The sequence below is a fragment of the Colossoma macropomum genome, unplaced genomic scaffold (assembly GCF_904425465.1).
Source record: "Colossoma macropomum unplaced genomic scaffold, Colossoma_macropomum, whole genome shotgun sequence".
NCBI lineage: Eukaryota > Metazoa > Chordata > Actinopteri > Characiformes > Serrasalmidae > Colossoma > Colossoma macropomum.
Window position 1 is genome coordinate 30,341,854 of NW_023494784.1, and position 24,088 is coordinate 30,365,941.

The 24,088-nt window shown below is 37.0% G+C and overlaps 1 protein-coding gene across 1 annotated transcript in view; it reads left to right on the forward strand.

Annotated features, from left to right (window-relative positions):
- LOC118806616 (inactive dipeptidyl peptidase 10-like) overlaps positions 1-23,426 on the forward strand; it is a 63,395-nt gene extending 39,969 nt beyond the window's left edge. Inside the window, exons 5-26 of the mRNA XM_036568101.1 lie at positions 142-216; positions 1,705-1,757; positions 1,892-1,973; positions 3,952-4,072; positions 5,969-6,123; positions 10,444-10,541; positions 10,894-11,017; positions 11,259-11,297; positions 11,994-12,101; positions 12,796-12,887; positions 13,087-13,134; positions 14,192-14,313; positions 14,982-15,029; positions 16,121-16,219; positions 16,402-16,471; positions 18,144-18,338; positions 19,043-19,097; positions 19,759-19,858; positions 21,147-21,205; positions 21,807-21,879; positions 22,336-22,409; positions 22,551-23,426. Coding sequence (XP_036423994.1) covers positions 142-216; positions 1,705-1,757; positions 1,892-1,973; positions 3,952-4,072; positions 5,969-6,123; positions 10,444-10,541; positions 10,894-11,017; positions 11,259-11,297; positions 11,994-12,101; positions 12,796-12,887; positions 13,087-13,134; positions 14,192-14,313; positions 14,982-15,029; positions 16,121-16,219; positions 16,402-16,471; positions 18,144-18,338; positions 19,043-19,097; positions 19,759-19,858; positions 21,147-21,205; positions 21,807-21,879; positions 22,336-22,409; positions 22,551-22,676 — 2,016 coding nt within the window. The 3' untranslated portion in view covers positions 22,677-23,426. The remainder of the gene's footprint in view (positions 1-141; positions 217-1,704; positions 1,758-1,891; positions 1,974-3,951; positions 4,073-5,968; positions 6,124-10,443; positions 10,542-10,893; positions 11,018-11,258; positions 11,298-11,993; positions 12,102-12,795; positions 12,888-13,086; positions 13,135-14,191; positions 14,314-14,981; positions 15,030-16,120; positions 16,220-16,401; positions 16,472-18,143; positions 18,339-19,042; positions 19,098-19,758; positions 19,859-21,146; positions 21,206-21,806; positions 21,880-22,335; positions 22,410-22,550) is intronic.
- Positions 23,427-24,088: the final 662 nt, after the last annotated feature.

Here is a 24,088-nt window from a genome sequence, read left to right on the forward strand (position 1 = left end):
GCTAAATGTTTTTGAAAGATTAGTCACTTTGGTATTTGTAACACATTTTCAGTTTTCTTGTTGTAAAACAGTTCACTTTTTCATTTCAAAAATTATTAGAATGACATTTGTTTTTTTGTGTGTGTGTGTGTGTTTTTACAGGCAACATTTAAGGCTTCCAAGTTTGCAGTGTCACCAGATCTCAACTATGTTCTCCTAACATACGACATCAAAAAGGTCCTAAGAAATGACCTTTTTCTATTAAGTGCAGACTGCAGTAAAAGCTGCAAACATATATCCAGCTTTACTCTGAGTGATATTGTAGTTCAGATTGTAGAAATTAATTTTGTATCCATTCAATTTCATAGATCAGTAATGTTTATGACTCTTAGTGGTGACTGGGGAAGGCAAACACATGCCCATACTCAAACATATAATGAGCTGTATTAGAGATGTCAGCTAACAGTAAACAGTGATTTTTGCTGTGTTGCACGAAGACCAAATCTTAATCTTAACCTTATCCTTATAGCTGTAATTGTAATACTTGCTATAAATATAACCCTATGAACACATGCATACAGGGATGGAAAGAATGCTGAAAATGCCTTCTTACGAAAGAGTACTGTTACTGTAGTGCTAATTTACTTGAGTAGTTTTGAGTAAAAGCATTAATAAAAGAAACTACCGTATCATTAGAAATAACCTGTACAAACAGAACTAAAGCAAAACATGATATTACATGTGAAAAATACCAAAGTACTGAGACTCAACATAGTACGTTCTACTAATGCAACAATATTTACACATCTTTCTGTGTGCTGTGTAAGGCACACGGTTTTCATTATACTATATGCATTTTATGATTAGATTATTATATTATAAGGATTTTTTTTCCCACCAAAGTATTCCATTATACTGGAAAGAAAAAAAAAATCAGATTACCTGAAAAATCAGATTACCTGAAAATGGGTAGATTTAAAATTGTCTCAGTTAAAATTGTAATTTTTAGTGACATCAGCCCTTTCACCTTAAATGTTAGCTTACTTTAGATAGATTAGCTAGCAAACATGCCCTCCCAACAAACCATACAAGCGACAGCTTTTAGGTTTCATAAATAGCTACCATGCTTTTTATTCTAAAACAATGCAGTAAGAAGACAATAGTAAGAGAACACACTACATGTTTAGCTGAGATTAGTTGGCCAGTCAGCTAACTGTTTGTATGCTTCCTCAGGGTACAAGCTGGCCTTTGAAAAGCAGGGATTTTGACAGGTTTTGGGAGGCAGGTCATAATAATGCTGTTTTCTTTAGTTCATTTGAAAATAACTGACAGTTTGGACAAATTTGGACAAATTTCGTATTCCTTGTGTGTGTTATTCACTCTCCACTAAACATCTCTGAATGCTTCAGGGCTGAACTGCGGTTTTAAGCTGGGTGCTGCTTTCTCTAATTGGCTTTTACAACTGAATCTTTTTAATTTAACATTACATTCTTGTAGTTTACAAGCTGAAACAAGCTTTTATTCTGTAATTCTTGTTAATAAAAATAAAGTAGTGAAGTAAAAGTATCTTATTATAAATTCAAAAGTAAAAGTACTGTGATTTAATGCTGCTCAAAAAAGTACCATTACAGGGAAAAAGGTACTCAAGTACTGTAATGAGAGTAAATGTAATTCATTACTTTCCAAATTATGTGTTACAATGTGTTCTGATTTTGCCTGTTTCAGGTATACCGGTACTCCTTCCTGGCATCTTACCTGATCTACAATTTGCTTACCAGGTATTTACCATCAAAGCACTAAACTAACCACCTCGCACAGAGACGGGAGAGAGATGTGCTTAAAGGTGATGATCCAAATTTTCAATGTGTGCGTGTGTGTGTGTGTTTGTGTGGATGTATGTGTGTGTGTATAGAGAAGTACATGAGCTGAACCCCCCTGAGGTATCGGATTCCGTTCTGCAGTTTGCATCTTGGGGAGTTCAGGGGCAACAGCTGGTGAGTACACCATGGAGACACACCATGCATCCACACTCAGTCCTATAGAGCAGAACAGGATAATAAAAGCTAATCTAATCCCACACAGCACCGCGCAGCACAAACAAGAGAGTCTAACAGCACATTTCAGCGCACTGGTGCAGACCCTTTAATTATCCTGTGATCCAGAAATACAGAAAGGAAGTAAATATTCCACACATCCGTGATGATGTTGTGTTGGTTGTGTTGTGCTTGTACAGGATCTGTGGTTCTGCTAGCTTAGGCCCAGAGACCACCTGCTTTCTGCACAGAGAGAACAAACACACCAGCAAACACACTTAGTCTTCAATATCGGAGTTATGTCAGAAGTGCTGTAGGCGACCTGGGCTGCAGTGTGACTTGCACACATGTGCACACAACCAATTAGCATTGCATAATACCACCATTATTACAGTGTGCTTGCAGGGAAGTAATTAAGCAATCAGTGACAACTGTATCTGCACGGTGCTGATGTTTATGCATTTGTAGATTAATCTTTCACTGTGAAACACCACCAGCCCTGCAGAGACAAGCAACACTTCACTGAGAGAGATAGAGAGAGAGAGAGAGAGAGAGAGAGAGAGAGAGAGAGAGAGAGAGAGAGAGAGGGAGATTAGTTATTTGTGCATATCTTTTTGCATCAGATGATGTTTCTCAGTTTCTGTTTTATTGCTGTTTCATATCTTTGTGCCTTTTTCTCTGTCATTACCTTGTAAGAGATAAAGTATTAGTGTCAAAATACACATAATATCACATTTTCTGTGAACATTATGAAAATATGTACACAAGTTTGAAATCACTATTTTGAACAATATAAAACCAATTTGTTTAAGATGCCTGTATAAAATGATTCTGATGTGATGCTATCACTCCAATCTACACTCCAAAATGGGCATTGAGCACTTAATGCTTTGTTTTTAGGAGTGTCCAGCATTTTTCACGTTCTGGAGACAGCTCACTGTTGATATTTTAATGCTGGTAGAAAAGGATATAATCTTAACATCTGATTTATTATTATTATTATTATTATTATTATTATTATTATTATTGTCACTTTTATCGCTTTATTTATTTATGTAAATGAAGCCATTTATTTTCTCTCCCTGAATAGGTTATTTCAAGCATCACTAGGCCTTTTATTGAGTTTTATTTAATTACTAATTTTGCTTTATTTTATTGTCATGGGGCATCATACTATGGCCATGCTTGTCATCAACTATTATATTGATTATTAAACCTTGGGGTAGAAAACTTGATAAGAAAATACCACAATTACATAACAGTATATTATTTAATAACTTCTTACTGTTTTTGGTGACACTCCACAGCCATTTCACCCTGACTGTTAGCTTACATTAGATAGATTAGCTAACTAACAGACCCTCACAATAAACCAAGAAACAGCTTAACAGCTTTAAGTTTTATAAATAGTTGCCATGCTTTTTTTTCTAAAACAACAAAGTAAGAAAACAATAGGGTGACACTTTATTTTGAGTGGTCATTTTAGATGGAATAAACACTCAACAGACTCTCAGTAACACATCAACAACATATCAATAATGCAGCAGCAGTGAATACATTCATTATCAAGAGACTTTTAATTAACTGCGTAAAAAAGTATGTTATAGTCTGCTGAATTCAGTTGAATTCAACTGCATAAATACAGTATTCCACTGTTTCCAAAAAGCTTGAAATATTGAAAAAAAAAAACATTTTTTAAAAAGCTCTTTGGTGTGTGGTGTCAGTCAATCTTCATTGTTTATCTTCCAAATTAATAACAATGAATGTAACAACAATTAGTCATGATAAGTATTTCCAAACTTTTCAGAGTTACTGTATTAAGCATATAGAAAAATTTCAACAGTGCTTTCTCTCTCTCTTTCTCTCTCTCTCTCTCTCTCTCTCTCTCTCTCTCTCTCTCTCTCTCCCTCTCTCTCTCTCTCCCTCATTTTCTTCTCAGATTTACATCTTTGAAAACAACATTTATTACCAGTCAGATGTAAAGAGCAGCTCTCTCAGACTGACGTCATCAGGGCGAGATGGGCTGGTTTTCAACGGCATCCCTGACTGGCTGTATGAAGGTAAACACTATACTGCGCTTCTGTTCATACAAGCACATAAACACAAGCAACCTAATCACTGATATTTCAGCTTCAAAAATGTTCATCATACTTATTTAATTGAATTATTCCATATTTTTATTAATGGGCTAACAAATATGCCCTTACTTGTGGCATTAACTTTACCCCTTAATAAACAGCTACACCACATGGAGTTTCAATCTTTTCAGATCAAGCTCAAGGTCTTTTCTTGTCTGTTACCATAGCAACACATCACTCTGGCCACCTCCAACTGAAAGACATCCAAGGACTGTCTTAGGATGTCAGTACATTAACCATCACCCTAATAAGCGTAATGCTATACAAAATGATTTGCTGTTTGATTCAGTAAATCACGTACGTATTTACATATTCAGCACAAACATCATATATCTCAATCTGCAGATGCTCAGCTTAAACCCAATGTGCCATATTCTATTTTTCAGTGGAGATTTTTCTGATAGTTCTTAAATAAAGATAAATTATTGGATACATTTAATGTCCTACAGCAGGTCTAACTCTTAATATATTCTCTTCAAACAGAAATTATTATGTCCAAAATTGAATATGTAGCACAATAAATTTGTAAAGCTTGTGCTTTAGCTGTGTTGCTGTTTACAATCATGTTTTCCATTATGCAGGGCAGCTCTTTCTGTTTAACCATAATCACCTGAAATCACAGTTTCACTCGGTTTGAATCAGTAGTGCATATGTAATTTCAATCAGTATAATAAGACAGTTTAGCTGTTGGTATAATAGACATGTTTGTATTTGCATGTGGGTGAAGCAACTTACCTTAAAAAAATGTGTATTTGCAATATCTGCTGTACAAATTTACTTCAATTCTAGACAGATTAATGTTCGTACTGCCACACCTGCACCTGCGTCGTACATCATCTTCCCGCTGTGTGCTTGTTTTCTCTTTTCTGTGTACTGAAATAGCTTCTCTCCACTTGTAGCTACTAAGTTTATCAAACTTTGGACATGTTACCTTATTGCTCTGTGCTTATTTGTGTCTCTCTCTTTTGCCAGAAAGGGTTCTACTTTGGAGAACCATTTTTATGACTGAATATATGGTGTGAAGAACCTTTTTAAGATTTAAAGTACCTCTAAGTAATGCAAAAGTTTTAAGAAAGAAGAACCTTGTATGTGAAACTACATTATATGTGGTTTCTTTAATCCTTTAAAGGTCTTATTTATATATATCGCTGCTGTTTGAACAAAACCTTGTATCTCCACTTTTGTCATTTTTCTGTTTTTGAGATAATTTCAAAATGTCTGTTGCCCTTTACACTGTGTGTTTCTGTTTTGAATGGACCAACAGAAACAGCCCAAAATACAAGGTTACAAGGTTTACAAGGTTTTATTCCAACAGCAGCGATATATATATATGTGCTCATATTGAAGTTAGGATGATGAGATGAGATGAGATGTGCTTCAGCCTGGACTACTTCTTGAATGAGTTACAATGCAGGTCAGCCAATCAGAACAGAAACTATTTCATTCTAAGGGACAAACTGATGTTGGAAAATGTAAAATGGTCATATTAAAATTAATTGTAACTCTTTTAGTACATAAAACCACACAAACATCAGAAGTGTACTTTAGGGGGAAAATTAAATACAAGAGAAATGTAGAGCATGGATACTTTAGAGGGTTCTTTAGACACACAAATCTCTTTTTTAGGGAATCAAAAGTGGTCCTTCTAAAGCTTCACTCAGAGAACCCTTTGTGGCGTCTTCTGTTAGTGTGTGTCAACATTAAGCATGCATAGGAAAGAAGGATGATTTAAAGACAGAGAGAATGACTGATAATAGACTGATGGAGTGTAATTCAGGTGATTGTGGTATTTTGTTGTCTTTTTGGGTTGACTGATAGAGGAGGTTCTGCACTCATCAGTAGCTCACTGGTGGTCTCCAGAGGGGTCCAGCCTAGCATTCCTGACTATCAATGACACGCTTGTACCAAACATGCTGCTGCCGCAATTTACTGGGGCTCTCTACCCACGAGGAGTATACTACCCTTACCCAAAGGTACTTACTCACATATACACATCCAATCATATCAGACACTTCCAGGCAGCAATGCCACAGACTACTAAAGAATAAAATGTTGCATGAATTCAATTTAATTATGCCACACATTTCCATTCAATCTAATAAAGCAGAGTCAGCACAGATGGACTTTGTTACCTCAACATAAAGTTTAATTGCAATTTTTGTCATTATTTTTAGTTTGTAAGTCATATACTGCCCTTAGTTCATTACTGCTATACAAAGAGGTCTTGATCAAGGTGTTAGTCTAGCATTTGAAGCTGCTCAGGTAGAGCATCTGCTAAATATGTGAAACGTAAATGTAAACATATATACTGCATACAGAGGGTGTAAAAATCAACAAAAACACCGCATGAAATTCTCATGCTCATCGCTTATTTTATCAGAGACACCTACCATATAAATGCATGTTGTAGGTTTACAATTATTGACTGTAGACCATCTGTTGATGCACAATTTATTAGCCGCCCTCTAAATCATCCCCCAGTGGAAAATGACCACCATAAAACCACCACTGACCAGATATTATATGGGTGGTGGACCATTCTAAGCACAGCAGTAACACCTAAACAGGCACTGATCCAAGTAGATCACACACAGCAGTGTTTCACTTACTGTTCACTTCATTACACACACCTCCCTTGTTGGTCTACTTTTTACAGTTTCAGAGTGTCGCTTTTCAAGTAGCATAAAATTCCTGATTTTATGTTAGTTATCCTCTATCTTTTCCTCAGTGGTAGGTTTCTGAACACAGGTTGGTGATGGTTGTGTACTTTTGTGTTGACCGTTCTCAACCCAGCAGTGGTCCTGTAGATGGTAGCATCCTGTAGCAGAGGTCCTGTAATCATTATTAATGGACAAGGCAGAGGGTGGTTAATAATTTGTACAGTAACAGATGGGCTACAGTCGCTTACTGTATACTTATAAAGTGCACCTATATTGTAGATTTACCACATACATTGAGTGTGAACATTTCATGTGGTGTTTCCCTTTATTTTGCACACTCCCTGTACATGCAGTATTAGGCAAAGGTCCAAGACCGCCCTTAATTTATTTATTATCTGGTCAAAATGGCCATTAAGTAAAATTATTCATTTTTCAGCATCAGGAAAAAACTCTGAAAATATATATTTAACACAAAATTATTCAGATGCCTCAACAACTAATTACAATATGTAAATTATGTTTCAACACCTTCAAAGTTCAGGCTTAGAAGTTGGTTGATTTATCAGCTTCTTACAATTCAACATCTCACACACATTCAGTGATGTTGAGGTCTGGACTCTTCTGCGGTCAGTCCATTATTCTGAGAACACCAGCAGCTTCTTTGTATGACTTTTAGAAATTTTTGTTTATTACTTTTTCTCAACAACGGCTTCTTGACAGCTACGCATCCTTTCAGACTCATAGTGTTGAGTTGTCTTCTCACAATGGAAGGATGGACAGAAACACATGAATTTTTATATTTGAAGCAAGAGTGGAGCTTGATTTTCTGAGAGAAACTGAGAGACAGTTTTGGTCTACCAGTTCTTGCAAGATTGTTAGGAGTCACATTTCACTATATGTTTTGAACACCAGAGTTCTGGAAACTCAGTTTTTCCGCTTATTTTCCTTCGACTTTCCTCTTGCATGTGCAAGTGGAACACTGTATATCTAATCTCCTCAGAAATATGAATAAAAAATAACTTGTAGTTAATGGCCATTTTTATTGAAAATTAAAAACAATTAATGGTGGTCTTTGACTTTTGTACAGTACTGTAGTAACATAAATAATAATATGCATGATAATGCACAATAATAATGATCATGCACAGTACTCACAACGAATGCCTCACATGTATACTCCATAAAAACGGCAACATATTTGCATACACACGCACACACATAAACACACAAATACTCTCTCAGACCGAACTCTCCTTGCGACTAAAGAGGAGTACAGAAGGACGGAGCAGGTGACATTTATAATACACATCCTTCAGCTCACACCTTTTAGCTCAGCAAAATTCTGCTGTGTTTATTTATGCAGCTGCTGACCGCATGAATTTGAAGGGCAGGTACACAAAGGCCAATTCATATAATCAAAGTGTTTTCATATTTCATATTCAGATTGGACAGCCAGATGAGATTAATTTAGAATAAATATGCCTTTCAGTCCAAGGGCACAGGATTCAATTACAGCAATCATAGCTATTATAAATACACACACGTGTGAACACACACCCAGATGGAAACGGTAAGAGGGTTTCGTTTTTTGGGGATTTGATGATGGAAATGTTCTTCCTCCAAACCCTGTAGCACATAATTTCTCTCAATATAGACTTGTTTTAGAATAATGTGGCTTTAGTGGATTGTGGGAACATGTGCATAAATAACATTGTGTTTAAGTTTAATTTGTGTTTATGAGTGTGTGACTCAAGACCAGAAGACCAGAAACTCATCATCTTCAGAAACAGAAACTAGTCTAATGATACCACTGCAGACTAACACGACTACACACAACAAAATATCATTAAACACACGCATGAAAGCCTATATTGCATAGGGAGAACAGCCTCTGTGGAGAGAAAGACTGAAGGTTATTTCTGTGAATCAGTCTGATTGCTGCTGTCAGGTTGGGTAACTGTCAGTAGACAGCAGCAGTAATGAGGAGAGAGAGAGAGAGAAAGCGAGAGAGAGAGAGAGAGAGAGAGAGCACTGTGTATACATATACTATATGTCTAAATGTTTGTGCTCATCCAACGTAAGATACTAATAGGGGGTTTGTCTTCTTTTACTGCAGTCACAGCCTTTGCTCTTCTGGGATGGCTTTACACTAGATGTTCAAACATTGCTGCGAGGATTTGATTGCATTCAGTCACATGAGAATTAGTGAGGTCAGAAACTGATGTTGGATGATCAGTTCTGGATCACAAACTCCACTCCAATTTATTCTGAATGTATTGAACAGTATTCTATCACTCCCGAGAATACAGTTCCACACTCTCAGAAAAAATAATGGTACTAAACTGTCACTGGGGCGGTACCCTCAAGAGTATGTCTTCAGGACAGTATGTTGCATTTTCTCTTTCTGCATTTTCTATTTTTTGGTTTTAATATGTTACGCTTATGGAAAGATACAATCATGCCCCTTTTCTCCTGGGAATGTGAATGTATTGTACCTTAAAAATTTAGGGTACACAATTGAATCTTAAGATCATTGTTGTACCTTCGATAGTATGTTTACATTGGTTCTACCTTAAACCTATACAGTACCTTTTGTTGACATTGCACAGTACTCCTCTAGCAGATGTTTGGCATTGGGTATGGTGACCTTAGACTCATGTGCAAAGCATTCCATTGCATTGGCTTTCCTTTGGGGATTACACAAGCTGTGTGTGCGCAACTGAATGCCTGTGTCAGCGATGGGTGTACCTTAAAGTAGCTCAGTTCACTAATACATAGTGTTTTTCAGTAAACTGAAGGCCACAAACCACAACCTTTCACTCAGCTTGTTCTCCTCTCTCTGCTGTTATCAGCTCTGCCTGTGTGAACTGTGTGGACGGTTTCACAGCGTTTAGCTTTAGCTAGTGTTATACACTCTCAAAATAACAGCAGTATCGCATCACTATGTTAACAAACACAGCATAACTCTGACACAGATGATGCCAACTCGCATGTCCGGTCATGTTTCATGGACTTCCATGAAAAAAATTAAAGCAAAAAGCTTAATCTTACATTCAGGCAACAATGCAAAATTTCATAGTGTCAGTTAGTATTTCAGTTACAAATTTTCTTTTCAGCAGCTTCTAAATCGCATCTTAAGTGTGAGTTTAACTGCCTTCACAATGACAGAACTGAGCTGAAATATTAACTGGGTATAAATACAACATTTTTCACTCTTAATCACCTGTTTTTGTGCTAATTAATTCCCTCAACATACTCTTTTTATGTATTTTATGACATATTGTGTGATATTTAATCTTTGGAATTCAATTTTTCAGGCAGTTTTCAAAAATATTTTTGCCAAACTTTTTTTTTTAAGTAGAATTCATACATTTCTGTCAGACTTATGTACTGCTGCAAACAATATTTAAAGCTAAACCATGAGTTTGAAATCCATTAGGACTTTGTGATTTTCTCTTTGGAGACAATATAGGACCCAGATGTAAGCTGCAATATATATGATGTGCTAAAAGTAACTTAAAATACCTTTAACTACACAGGTGTTACTAAATATTAATAAGCTAATGTATTATTTGCAACATATAAATAATTTTAAATTCTGAGAGACTTGCATTGTGTGTGTGTGTGTGTCAGTTTGGTCAGGTAAACCCAACAGTGAGGCTAAGTGTTGTTAGTCTGGATGGCTCATCGCATACCAAAGAGCTGCTGCCCCCAAGCAGCCTGGAGAAAAGGTACCACTCACACTCACACTGAATGAAATATGTAATGTAAAATGCCTGATAATGTATGACAATTAATCAGAATCAGAATTTATAAGCCAAGTTTATCAGTCCAGTATGTTTTGTTTTAGCACATACTCACACATTGCATAAATAGAGTAAAAATGAAATAAATGTAACAATATAAAATGTGCAGTGCTGTACAGGTTTAAGTGGGATAGAGAGAAGTAAATGGTTTAATAATTGCCACATTAAGTTTAATATTTAATAATAATGTGCATAATAATGAATAGTGTTTGTTTTGCTGAAACACTGTAAGTACCATGTCAAAGTGCTTGTAAACATGTTTGTGTTTGTTTGCTAGTGAGTACTACATTAGCATGGTGAGGTGGGTGACTGAGGAGTATGTGGCTGTGCGCTGGCTGAACAGAGCTCAGAACACATCCATCCTCTCACTGTGCTACATACACACTGGAGAGTGTGTATGGGTGGGTGATCTCTGACACAGCTACACACACACACACACACACACACACACACACACAAACACACATACAATCACAAGCAGAGATGCGTGTGTTTGCTCTTACTGACTGACACACACACACATACACACTGATGAATGATTGCTTCTGTGGATGGACACACATTCAAATACACATACAAAAGCAGAGATGATTGTTCTTGTGGGTTGACTTGGTTGAACTCTTTCACCTTTTCTTACCATAGAAACATGTCATGACTTCAGACAAGTGGATCGACCAGCAGGTAATGAAATAACAATAATGAAATGTAAAAAATTAAAATAATATCCATATTGATATTAATCGTGGATAGTATTAAGTTTCTGGGCTAGATGTACGTACGAACACAGGAGCCTTGATGTACCCCCATATGCGCCTGAATTTAACATTTGATTTAATGAGACTGTAGCTTATCGAACTGCGCACAGCCCCGCCCACTAACTGCTCACTCATGAGGCACAGGGTTTAAAACGAAACAGTGAAACAATCTAGCCAGATTGAGTCAAAACAGAAAATGAAAGTTCAGTGAATCATGGCTGCTTGTCTGCTGCCGTTGGTAAAGGAAGTCTTCAAACAACATGTCTTTTATAAGTCTTTTTAGACATGAACGCAAATTTACCCCTGGTTTTTAAATGCAGAGGAAAACTTGCAGCCACCCACCCACCCAGCTTTTGTGCAGTCCTACCATGTTTTTTATGACCCTCACTTATGTATGAGTAAGAGAAGTACATTTTGTGTTTTACCATGCATACGGCCCATGAACTGTGGATTTAGGCTTGTGCGCCAGTTTTGTACATAACACCTGGACAGATCGCGTCCAGTTTGTGCAATTGTGAAATTGGTGCAAAGTGCTCAGTACATCAGGCTCTCGGTTTCTTAGACATTTATGTGTTTTTGCGTAGGCAGAGTTAATCAGTGTCCTGTTATGTCATTGGTGCAGAATGAAGAACCTGTGTTCTCCAAAGACGGAACCACGTTTTTTATGACATTACCCATAAAGCACGGCAGCAGAGGATCCTTTCGCCACATCACCATGATGTCAGAGCAGGTAGAGACGCTCCACACAGACACATTCCTTACAACTAAACACAGATACTAAACCCAATAAGGGAGACTCATTATTATAAAGTTAACCCTTAGAAGTCAAGACTTTCTTTTTTGCTAAATTATTCAACTCTTGCATATTGCTAGCTTGAAGTCTGTATTTTAAGTCTGTATTCTTTTCTGTTTTAATGCCAATTCCTCTTGTTCTTATAAGCACAAATGTGTTATTAATTGAAAGTCTGCAGTCTTCATGTTGTATAGAGTTTTTCTGCTTGTTTTAATATGCTATGAGAAATAATTTAGAAAAAACAATAATTAATTTAAAAAATTAAACATGCTTTTATCATTGCCAGTGATTATCATAACTGTTTCACTTATAAAATCAACAGATACAAATAGATACAAAGGAAAAAGTCACTACAGATGAACACAACACTGACAGTTTGAAATGGTCCCTGAAACTGGACAATCAGGAGCATGACACAGAAACAATATTATAGGGAACAGAATTTCTGATAATACATGGGTTTGCTCTTCACTCTGCAACAGAAGTCACATTCTGGATATTCTCCACTGTGTTTTTAGACTCCACTACATAACGACATACTCGTTAAACAACGCACTAAATAGTTAATTAGTCTTTTGGACACTGCCAATAATTGTGTTCTTTATGTGACCCCCGCTCTTCGTGTGTCCAGGAACCAGGCTCAGAGGTCAATATAAGACACCTGACCTCTGGCAGCTGGGAGGTCACTAAGATTCTAGCCTATGACGAGAGCCTGAACACTGTGTGAGTTACACACACCAACACACACACACACACACACACACACACACACACAAACAAACACACGCATTCACACAGGCATGCACTCTTCTTTGTATCCATCTATATATTTACCCATTTCTGTCTCTCACATTCATAAGCAATAAGTCAGAATAACATTATGCACCAGCATTGCTCTGAATGTCTTCTTGTTTCTCTGTAGTTATTATCTCAGCACAGAGGGTGGAGCCTCTCACAGGCACCTGTACAGGTGAGCACAGAGCTTTCCAGGGGCTTTCATTTGCAGGTGATCATTAACCCAGGGGCTTCTTTCTACAGGCCCTCTAGTGGCCATTCTACCTTAAAAAATAATAATAATTTAATAAATAAAATATTTTCCCTGTAACTCTATTATCTGATTAAATAAGAAACATTTGGCTCTCTGTGTGAAATTTGACTCTGTGTTGAGCTACTAATAAGCAAAGAGGGCTGAAATGGGAGAGATGGGAACCTCTTGCTATTAAAATGATCCACACCTCTCCACAAAGACTACCGTGCCAAGATAAAACAGGCAGCACAAGTGCATATTTTCTTGATGTCAAAAACCAAATGCATTAACTACCTCAAAAATCACTTAAGCGAAGAAAACACTTTTAGAACGGTTTACTTGCTTACTTAAAATCCAGCGTGCTTCCTTTTTGGTAAACCATACACAGTTCATAGTTCCTTAGAAATATTTTCCATCAATTTTATAATGCATGGTTCATCTGAAATTCCTCATTAGTCAGACATATTTTATGGGTACTGTGAAATACGATTAACCCCTTATTACAAACTAAGCTTTATTATTTAGTAACCACAGGGACTTTAATGCAAACTGGCTGAGCTATTCTTGGGTTATGGAAGTGTGTAATAAAACTTTGGGCCTGGTGGTGGACCCTGGCCATCGAGGGGTTAAACTGCAAGGGCCTGTATATACACCCCTCATTTCTTCTCTCTCACAACTACATAACTTACCTACTGGTTTCTTAGTAGTTACCAAATCATTTATAGCAGTTGCTGAATAATACCTGTTATGATTAATAATTGAATAATAAGTGCAGGACCAGTTTCTTAGACCCTGGAGTAAAAAAATATTTTAATGATGAATCACCATTGTTAATGCAATTAAGTCTAACACTTAATTAATCCATATCCAGGAAAGTAGCCCCTAGAGTTAAAGGGGTTAAACACTACTACAGAAATCGCACTACTACACATTTACGCTGCTTTTAAAGACTTCTGTTCAATGTGTGACAGTGATGTTATGTTTTGACCCATGTCTTCAGGGTGAGCACAGTGGATCCATTTCATCGTGAGTGTTTGACATGTTCTCTATTCAAACCTCACTGCTCCTACTACGACGCTTCCCTCAGCTCTGATTCACAAGCAGTACTGCTGCACTGTGCAGGTACACCCCCACTACTTCACAGTAATACACACATGCACTATATGTCCAAAAGTCTCTAGACACCCCTTCTAATTAGTGCATTCAGCTACTTTAAGATGCACCCATTGCTGACACAGGTGTTCAACAACTTGTATAATGAGCATACAACTTACATAATCTCCACAGAAAGGAAGGAACAATAGAATGGAACGCACTGAAGCAGCCACACATGAGCCTAAGTTCACTATGCCCAATGCTAAGAGATGGCTAGAGGGGTATAAAGCTCCACAGCACTGAACTGTGGAGCAGTGAAACCCTTTTATTCATGAGATGGAGTGACATTTGTGGTCTCACTAATGTTCTTGTGGCTAAATGCAGTCTAATTCTCACAGCAATGTTCCAACATCTAATTGTAAAGAATTCCCAGAAGAGTAGAGGCTGTCACTGCAGCAAAGGGGGGACAAACTCACTATTAATACCCTTGATTTTAGAACAAATTGTTGGGTAAGCAGGTGTTTGCAAACTTTTGGACATATAATATTTCTCTACCTCCATTTTTCAAGAGAGAAGATAATGCTTGACTCTAGTTTTAACTTAATCTAGACTTAATCTAATTTAGCAGAATCTAAGCAGACCCAATTAAGGTAATTTACTTTGCCTGATGAGTTAAAATGCTCATATTTTCTCAGGGCCTGGTGTTCCCAAGACTACTGCACATCAGCTTGGCAACATCACCCGTAAGTATTAAGCACTCACACAGACACAGACACAGACACACACACACACACACACACACACACACACACACACACACACACACACACATGCGCCCACACACACACAAAGTCTGACTGCTCAGTCTAATTACAGCTGACAAAAATACTTGGTCATTCAGAAATGTCAAAATATGAATATTCTTTTTCTGTCTATTCTTTTTATTTCCTTTTCTTTTTTTCTTGCTGAGTGCTCTACTTTAATGACTCAGTGGGTATTTTGCCACTAATAACCTCAGAATAAAACTAAATTATCACATGCCTTGTTAAAGATCATACAATTACTAGCTATTTAAAGCCACAGCCTGGGCTTTCAAAACAATGTGGTGGCTCCTGCACCTGACTGTCATTTAACACTGAAGGAAAGAATTAATTATTCTGGCCTCCACAGATGCTTAGGCACAGCTCTGAGGGTAGAAAATGACAGTCCATAACATAAAGAATTATATTAAAAATAGTCTGTCATATAAATTATTATGTTTCATGGTTCTATTGTCAATAATGGAGTCAAAATGTTCCTGTTTTGCTTCAAAAATGATAGCTGGCTGTATTTTGCTTGTTAAACAACTAAGCAGCATTATATTTGTGAACCAGCGGGAATGTACCATGAATTTAGTGATGGATTAACTAATCCTTAATTGTGCATTTCTGTTTATATAAATAGGTAAACCTCTTAAATGACCAGAGCCCTCTGGCCAGCCCCAAAGTTTTATTACACACTTCTATAACCTAAGAATAGCTCAGTTTGCATCGAAGTCTCTGTGGTTACTCAGTAATAAGCCTTAGTATGTAATAAGCCTGGGATTTTAAGGGGTTAAACACAATTTTGACAACTAAAACAGTTTTCCTCAGCATGGAAGCAATGATTATGTTTTCCTGTTGGATTTCTATCTTAGAACTGACTTTAAAGACTTAATATCATAGAACAACCACATAACCTCTCAATTATTATCAACATAATGTAGAGGATTTGCATGTGTTGGTGTGTATGTATGTGTATGTATAAAGATATGGTGGCTGAAGGTGATACATTGTCTCTTTTTCTGACTGTGCAGGTCATATGACTCTAGATTCTGGTCTGGAATTCAGAGAATCACTCAGACAGAGAAAGATCCCACGCAGAGAGATCAGAACTTTACTCTACAATAACCAGGGTAACAAAACACCATCATTAGCACAGAAATGACAGAAATGTGGTCAGCCCAAGCAAATTGGTGGGTTTTTACAGTGGGGCTTGTGGTAATGGGGCTTGTGGTAATAATAAACACACTTTAAGTGGTAGCAGAATAGCGGTTTGTTCAAAGTGATGAATCTTATAATGAGAATTTGTTTGCAGTGCTACGGCTGGAGCTCAGCTTCCCTCTGGATTTTGATGAGAGCAATCAGCACCCTGTGCTCCTTATACTGTACGTTTATCTATTTACCCTCAAATTAACCATTTTTTACACACACACATACACATACAACACATCTTTTCCTTCTAATGTGACGACTTCCAGCAATTGTGAATATCAACCAATCATTTGCATGCTGTTTTGTTTTCATACTTGTAAAACCAAGGATTTGAAATCCCCTATAGTGACCAGTCTGTGTCCATGTTTAAATCCAATGAGAATACAATTCTAGTCAGAATTATTAACTGTACAAGTGGCTTGTATTTCAAAAACCTATGTAAGCTTCCTCCAAGAATCGAAATGACATTTCAAAAAGATATTTTTACTCTCTTTACAAATTGTCATAACATCAGGTCACCTACCAGATAATTCAGGAAATGTTTAAACATTTGGGTCTTTACAAAACATTAAAAAAACATTACTGCATTAAAATTGCAGTGAGAAGAATGAATGTTATAGGTGATTTCTCCCAATTTCTTTTTTAATTGGTGGTAGTGACAGAAACCAGGGCTCACTATGTCTACAATGTCAATAGACCAAGTTTATTAACTCTCCAAATCCACCAGTGAACCTACACATGCCTTCATAACTTTATTATTTATTATTATTATTATTATTATTATTATTATTATAATAATAAGTAGAAGAAGGAGAAGAAGAACTACATAGCATATCGCTACTGTTGGAACAAAACCTTGTGTCTCATATTTAGAAAATACCTGTTGCCCTTTACATTGTTTCAAAATTACATAATAGATGGACCCAATGAAATGGCCCAAAATTGCTTGGTTCCATTGACTTACATTAAAAGTAAAGCATATTTTTTCCTTCTCCTGTAAAGTTATCACTTTGGAGATACAAAATTTTGTTCTGACAGCAGTGATATGCACGTTGTGACAGACAGAGAGTACAAAGAAATAATATTTCTAATTGGAATTCTGACACCATGATTAATTATTGTTTATTTTTTATTATTCATTGTTAGGATTACACCCAACACTTTTTTTTCAAGCAACACGGTCCTCGGAAGAAATTACTTCAATAAATGGCTTTTAAATGGAATGTAATTCAAAAATAATAGGAACTAATCAGAGCACATTACTGAAATTGTGTAATCCATTATATGCTGCTTCTGATAACAGTTTTAATTAGGTGCTCAGTAATCTGTAACCCTTTTTGAAAGCACATTTTGAAAGTAACTTTTCCAGCGCTGCGTGGCATATTAGGCCATCCGAAGCGTTACACAGATTAGCTTGCATTCATTATGAACTATGAGCTCGTCCTGTGCCTTTTAAAATCAATTTTCACAAACACTGTAAAATGTAAGTGAATCACTTTAGACCTTGAAAATAGAGTCATGTTGTGTTATTGATATTTGGTTCTGGGATTCAAACGTGGATCAATAATCCTGAGAGTGGCCACTCATATCACATCACTCTAGCTGAAATGGCAGAGTGTGTGTGAGAGCGTCCGGTCATGTTAGTGTCTAATCAGAGAAGTGTTACGGCAACAACAGGGCGCACAGCCTGTTAGCTCTTTATTGATCCTGTCACATCACTGATTATCTATCACCTGCTATTGATTACCCGACACGGCCAGTCGCCTTGCACTCTTTACACTGTGTTCTGTACATGTGTATGAGAACGCATACCAACAAACCTTTATTTTTCCTTTCTTTCTTCAGTGACAGCGCCCCTGGTGGTCAGCAGGTGAGTGATCGTTTCCATCTGGACTGGGACTCTGTGCTGGTCAGCTCTGATAATGTCATTGTGGCTCGTCTGGACGGCAGGGGCAGTGGATTCCAAGGTCAAAAAATTCTACAGGAAGTCCACAAACGTCTGGGAGTGGTGGAGGTCCAGGACCAACTCGCTGCTTTGGAGTAAGACAGATTCTCAATCTCTTTTCTCTCTCTGTTCTGTGTCTGTGTTTAAACCCCCACTTATTTACCCCTCACACCTAAAAATCTGACAACATTTAAATAATATAATATTGTGCTTATTATTTCTGTTTGTGTAGTGAGCTCACAGTATAAGTATTATCTTGAGATGAGGTAAACAAAATTATTTATAAAGCTTATTTTAGCTAATATTGCAATTTCAGTTACATTTCTGACTTTCAGCTCACAGTCATATTACTCTTACTGTTTGTTCAGTAAATTGCTCTAAGGCTTTGATTATATGTGTTTGTCTAAGAGCAAAGGAAAAGGATGAGATATCGGGCCTCTTTTTGATTAATATTATAATTTAAGATCATACTTCACCATTTTAGTTACACTCCTCATTAATTTTAGGCCACATTGCTCTTATGGTTTGCTTAGTGAACTGTTCATAGACTTATATTGTAAGTGCTAATCTGCATTGAGGTAAAGGTGATGATATATGAAACTCTTTTATGGTTTATATTTCAATTTCAGGCCACACTGCAGTTTCAGTTACATTTACATATGCACTCAGTAATGCAGTGATAGTTCATTCCATGTTGTTTTATAAACATCTAACTAAACATCTAACATTCAACCCTAACACAGTGTACATCAAACCAGTTTGGCCTGAAGGATAATGCTGTTTTTGTCTATATTTTCAGGTATCTGCGGAAACAGCCATATATTGATGGGAGCAGAATTGGGGTTTTGGGCAAGGTAAGGATTTCAGTCTGTCAATTACAATCACAATTTACAGGATAAATAAATGACAGTTCCTCCTCAATGAAATATAAAATGCAAAAAAGCAGATTCTCTTTATGCCTTTTTCTATCATAGAAACAAGCCTTTAAATTCACAAATGCTACAAAACATTACTTTGGTGTAGTGGTTTAAGCTATTGTTGGTTGCTAGCTTACACTTTTATGTCATGGAAAGGAAAAAGAAATGTTTTTGTTTTTATTTTTAAGATTTGAAGTAATTGTCAGAAATGTGCAAAAACAGGGCACTTTGTTAAAGAGATCATTTCAGGCCTGTTGAGGTTGTAAAACTGTTTTATGCAGTTATCAAAGCAGGCTAGTTTGCAGAAACTCATGCAGCTGTACCTCAACTCAATACCCCTTTTTGTTCATTTTCTTTTATGTATATATGATTAATATTTCAACAGAATCTAAGTTTCCTTGTGGTTTTCCTTAGGTGTTGTTTTATCTACACAAAAAAACACATACGGATTTTTTTTTCATTTAGTTCCAAAATAATTTCCACACTGCATCTACACTGTACACAGAATCAAGCTGTATGTAGCAGTGTTTCAGTGTTGCATTGCCATGGGGGTAACTGTGTTGTATGCGTCTTAATGTGAATGCGTGTGGTTTTTCAGGCATACGGTGGTTTCCTGAGCTCTATTCTCCTCCTGTCTCATGGGTCTCTGTTCCGCTGTGGTGTTGCCATGGCACCTGTGTCTGACTGGAAACTCTATGGTACAACTGAACTCATTATGGCTCTAAGTACAATAACATGAACACGCCTCACACACTATACAATTTCAAGTACCTTTTGATAAAGACTCTAAAAGCCAAATTCATTCCTTTGAATCTCAATAAGACATTTGTCAGCCTCCTCAGCCAGCACTAAATTATGGAGTGAAAAGACCTGTGAATAACCTGACATTAATAAAAGAGACATACAATGCTGTGATACTTGTTCAAAACATCTATATGCAAGCTGCTTTCAGTAGATAAAATAATGATAAACCCACAGCCCATATTTTTAATCGATTGCTTTGCCTTACAAAATTATATAGACATGTACACTTTCTATGCCGCAAAGACTGCACCAGAGCTCCATTATCCACTATGAACCCGAATTGCATTTAATCTCTCTCTACTGGGTCTGAAACAGCTGAACTTAAATGTGCAAAGAAAGAGCCTGGCTATCCATGGATGGCCTTCACATTCTACTCATTCAGGCTAGAAATCAAAGTTGAAACTAGGGCAGGTAAAAACTTTATCTCCAAAAGTACTTCTACAAGTACTGTGTTACTTTAGATGAGTCATTTTAGGTATTAGTGAACCATGTGAAAACTGTACTGGTTGAAGACGTCCTTGAAACATGCTGTATCTACACTGTATGTCTAAAAGTTTGTAGAAATCAGCTCACCCAGCATTTCTTCTAAAATCTAAGGTACTATTAGGGATTTTGTACAGCCTCTACTCTTCTGGAAAGGCTTTACACTAGATGTTCAAACACTGCTGTGAGGATTTAACTGCATTCAGCCACAAGAGCATTTGTGATAGTCAGTTACTGATGTAGGATTATGATTAGTTCTGGATCATAAACACCGCTCCAGCTCATCCCAAAGGTACTGGATAATGCTTCATCACTACAGAACACAGTTCCGCTGCTCCACACCCCTCTAGCCTTACTTGGCATTGGGCATGGTAACCTTAGGCTCATGTGCATCTGCTCCAGAACATCCCATTCTGTTGGCAAGATAATACAAGCTCTGTGTGTGCGCAATTGAACACCCTTGTCAGCAATGGGTGCAGCTTAAAGTAGCTAAATTCACTAAAAGGAGTGTCTGGATACTTGAACATGTAATGTACTAGCAAATTGCTATTATGTTATTACCATCCCAGTACAAAATGCTGGACATGACTGTAAACTGACCTCATTCAAAGCTTGTCTGCTCTTGGTCTCAGCTCTTTCCTCAACCCATTATTGAGTGTGAGTGAACAGCTGCTCATGCTGTTTTATTTATCTCTGAAGGTTCAGCATTTACAGAGCGCTATTTTGGATACCCAGCCAAGAACGAGCACAAATACCAGGTAACATGACTCTTTATATAATAATCACTTTGTCTAATATATATTAAACATTCAAAGCTACTTCGCAAGAGTATGATTGAGTTTGCCTGTGTATAAAGGTTAATTCTAATAATATTCCGTATAATATTATATAACCATATAATAAGGCATATAGCACCTTTCATACAATAAATATAGCTTGCAGTGCTTAACAGTCAAATAAGAACACCATAAAATAAGAATAAAATTGCATGTATAAGGAATACAAACAATAAAAAGGGGGAATAAGATTATAAATAATAAATAATACAAGTAGTTAAACAATCACAGGTAAAATAAAAATACCAAAGGCAAGAATGAAGTCAAAGAAAAGGCTATTTAAGAAAGGATGTTTGTGCTTTTGAAAAGTCCTTTTTGAAAGTGTTTGTCTTTGTAGGAAGGAGGTTTCAGACCAAAAATGTGGCCTTAATTTTTTAGGCTTTTATAATAATTTCTTTGTATAATTTCTAATTAGCACTAAATGATCAAACACTTTGGTTCATATTAATTAAGGCATTCAGATTGACAGTGTACTCCTCTGGATGTTGGTTAAGTAGCAATGCGTGACTTTGCTGTGTGTTAGATCTCCAGTCTGCTGCCAAACATCACCGCCTCTGAGCAGGTGAAGTTTCTGATCCTGCACGGCACGGCTGACGGTGAGCGAGACTCAGTTTTCTTCTGTCTCTCTGCAGAGCTCACATTACACAGGCAGCTCTTAGGCTTTCCAGATTACCCACAGACTGCATTTACAGCAGGCTCTTAGCTGGCCAACATCACACACACACACTGTAAGAACAAAGAGGGCCTATTTTTGAAGGTACACTGCTGGAAACGGTGAAATAAGTGATTTTGAGGAATGACTGTTGGTGTATTATACCCCTCTGATGATACAGGCTCTTATAGTCCCATTACTCTTTACTTCATAATGCCGTCATCGGTCAAAATACAGGACAGCTAGTTTCAACTTCAAATAACACCGATCCAAAAGAAAGATTAAGAATATAAGCAGAAGAATAAGAAATAATTTCACAGTCATTTGGTAGCTTTTTTTCTCTGGACACAGGGACGTTGTTACACCAGGAGGGTATTCATTCTCTCTTTCTCTCTCTCAGCCACTGTTCATTTCCAGCACTCAGCCGAGCTGGTGAAGCAGCTATCTGTGTATAACATAAACTACACACTTCAGGTCAGTATGGCACAAAGCAGGCTCAATGGGGACAGTGACACATATTGCCACTGTCGATATCAACCATAATAGACATTCTACAGTTTACTGATGTGTAAATACATTCTGTAACCTTGACCCTCCACTTCTCCACGGCTGTAGATTTTCCCGGACGAGGGCCATGACATCAGCAGCAGACACTACATGCTGAGCTCACTCATCACCTTTTTCAGGGAGTGCTTCTATGACAACACCCCTGTTGTCATGGAAACCAGGGAGGACGACTAGCCTCTGTTGCTATGGGTGATCTCCACTGGCCCACAGAGTGGGCAGGATTTAAGAACAAGATGGCTGCAACAACAAGCATCCTTCACACAGACGACTTTATTCTAATCTCACCTGACCCTCTTCTGCCCGCCAGAGGCATGAAAAGAGCTCTTTCGAGGTGGACTTATCAGACGCAGAAGTGGCAAAGCCACACCGGGCCACACACTGCAAGAACTGTGTTGGAGGAATAAGTGAGTTTTAAAAAAGGTCAGGCTGAGTCAGTGGAGAATGTATTTATGAGAGCAGACAGCCACAGCTACAACATATTAAGACTCAAGCTATTATCTCTCCACTTCGACAACAGGGGCCTCCAGCTTCCTGCTGTCACGTGAAAATGAAACCTAACCGAGCCATATCACGGGCAGGTAAACAAACAAACACATACATGAGGAAGAAAGATGTATAAATGAAGTCTTCTTAACGATATGAAGCCCCAGACAGAAGAAAGGTAAAGGAGAAGGAAAAGGAAATAGGCTGTTATATCCCTTTATTTTTTCTCCTACATAAGCATTCCAAATGATAAAGCTTAGAGATTGTGGAGAAAGTATCTCTACACCAGTCAGGCCTCAGCTAAAGATCGCACTACTGTGTCAAATTAAAGGAAAGATTTGTACACTGTTGATTTTTTACAGTTTACTTTCTGAACTTGTTGAACACTGTAAAAAAATCTGTATGCTGTATGACCTCATACTATTAGAGATCTCTGATGTAGCAAGTATTTACTTCATCAGAAGTGAATACATTTACCTTTTATTACATTTATGGCCTTCAGAGCATTTGCTATGACCTTCTTTTAAGCAGTAAATGTTTTTCTATTCCTCTGTGTATGTAAATGCATACACTTCAGTGTTACATTCAACACTCAATACATCACACCTAAGCTGAATGTGAAATAACTGACATAGCAATTAAACAAAAACCTAACTGTAGCATAGAAGATGTTATACAATATGAATTTAAGTTTTATGTTTATTTATTCATTTATTAATTAATTTATTTAGAAAGTTAATGTATAAGCTATGTGGATCAACAGAAAGCTGCTTGAAACAGTCCAAAACGAGAAGAACCCTTAAACTCTGATGTTTTACCTCAAATAATCCTAATGATAACTGTTTTAAATGAAAAATTTGTTTAGCATTTATTATATAAATAAGCTCATACTGGCCATCAGGACTGTTTTTGCAACCATCTCTGTCTGTATTACAGAGCTAGAATTCATAACAGGCACCAAGAATACTGACCATGAAGGTTGTAATGTGGCATCTTGATCTTTAAAAATATGTGTATAAGTTGTTAAATATCTTACACAGATGTCCAGGAAAAGTTTATCTCACTATCAAATATGCTTTATGTATGTATGAATTTATTATAAC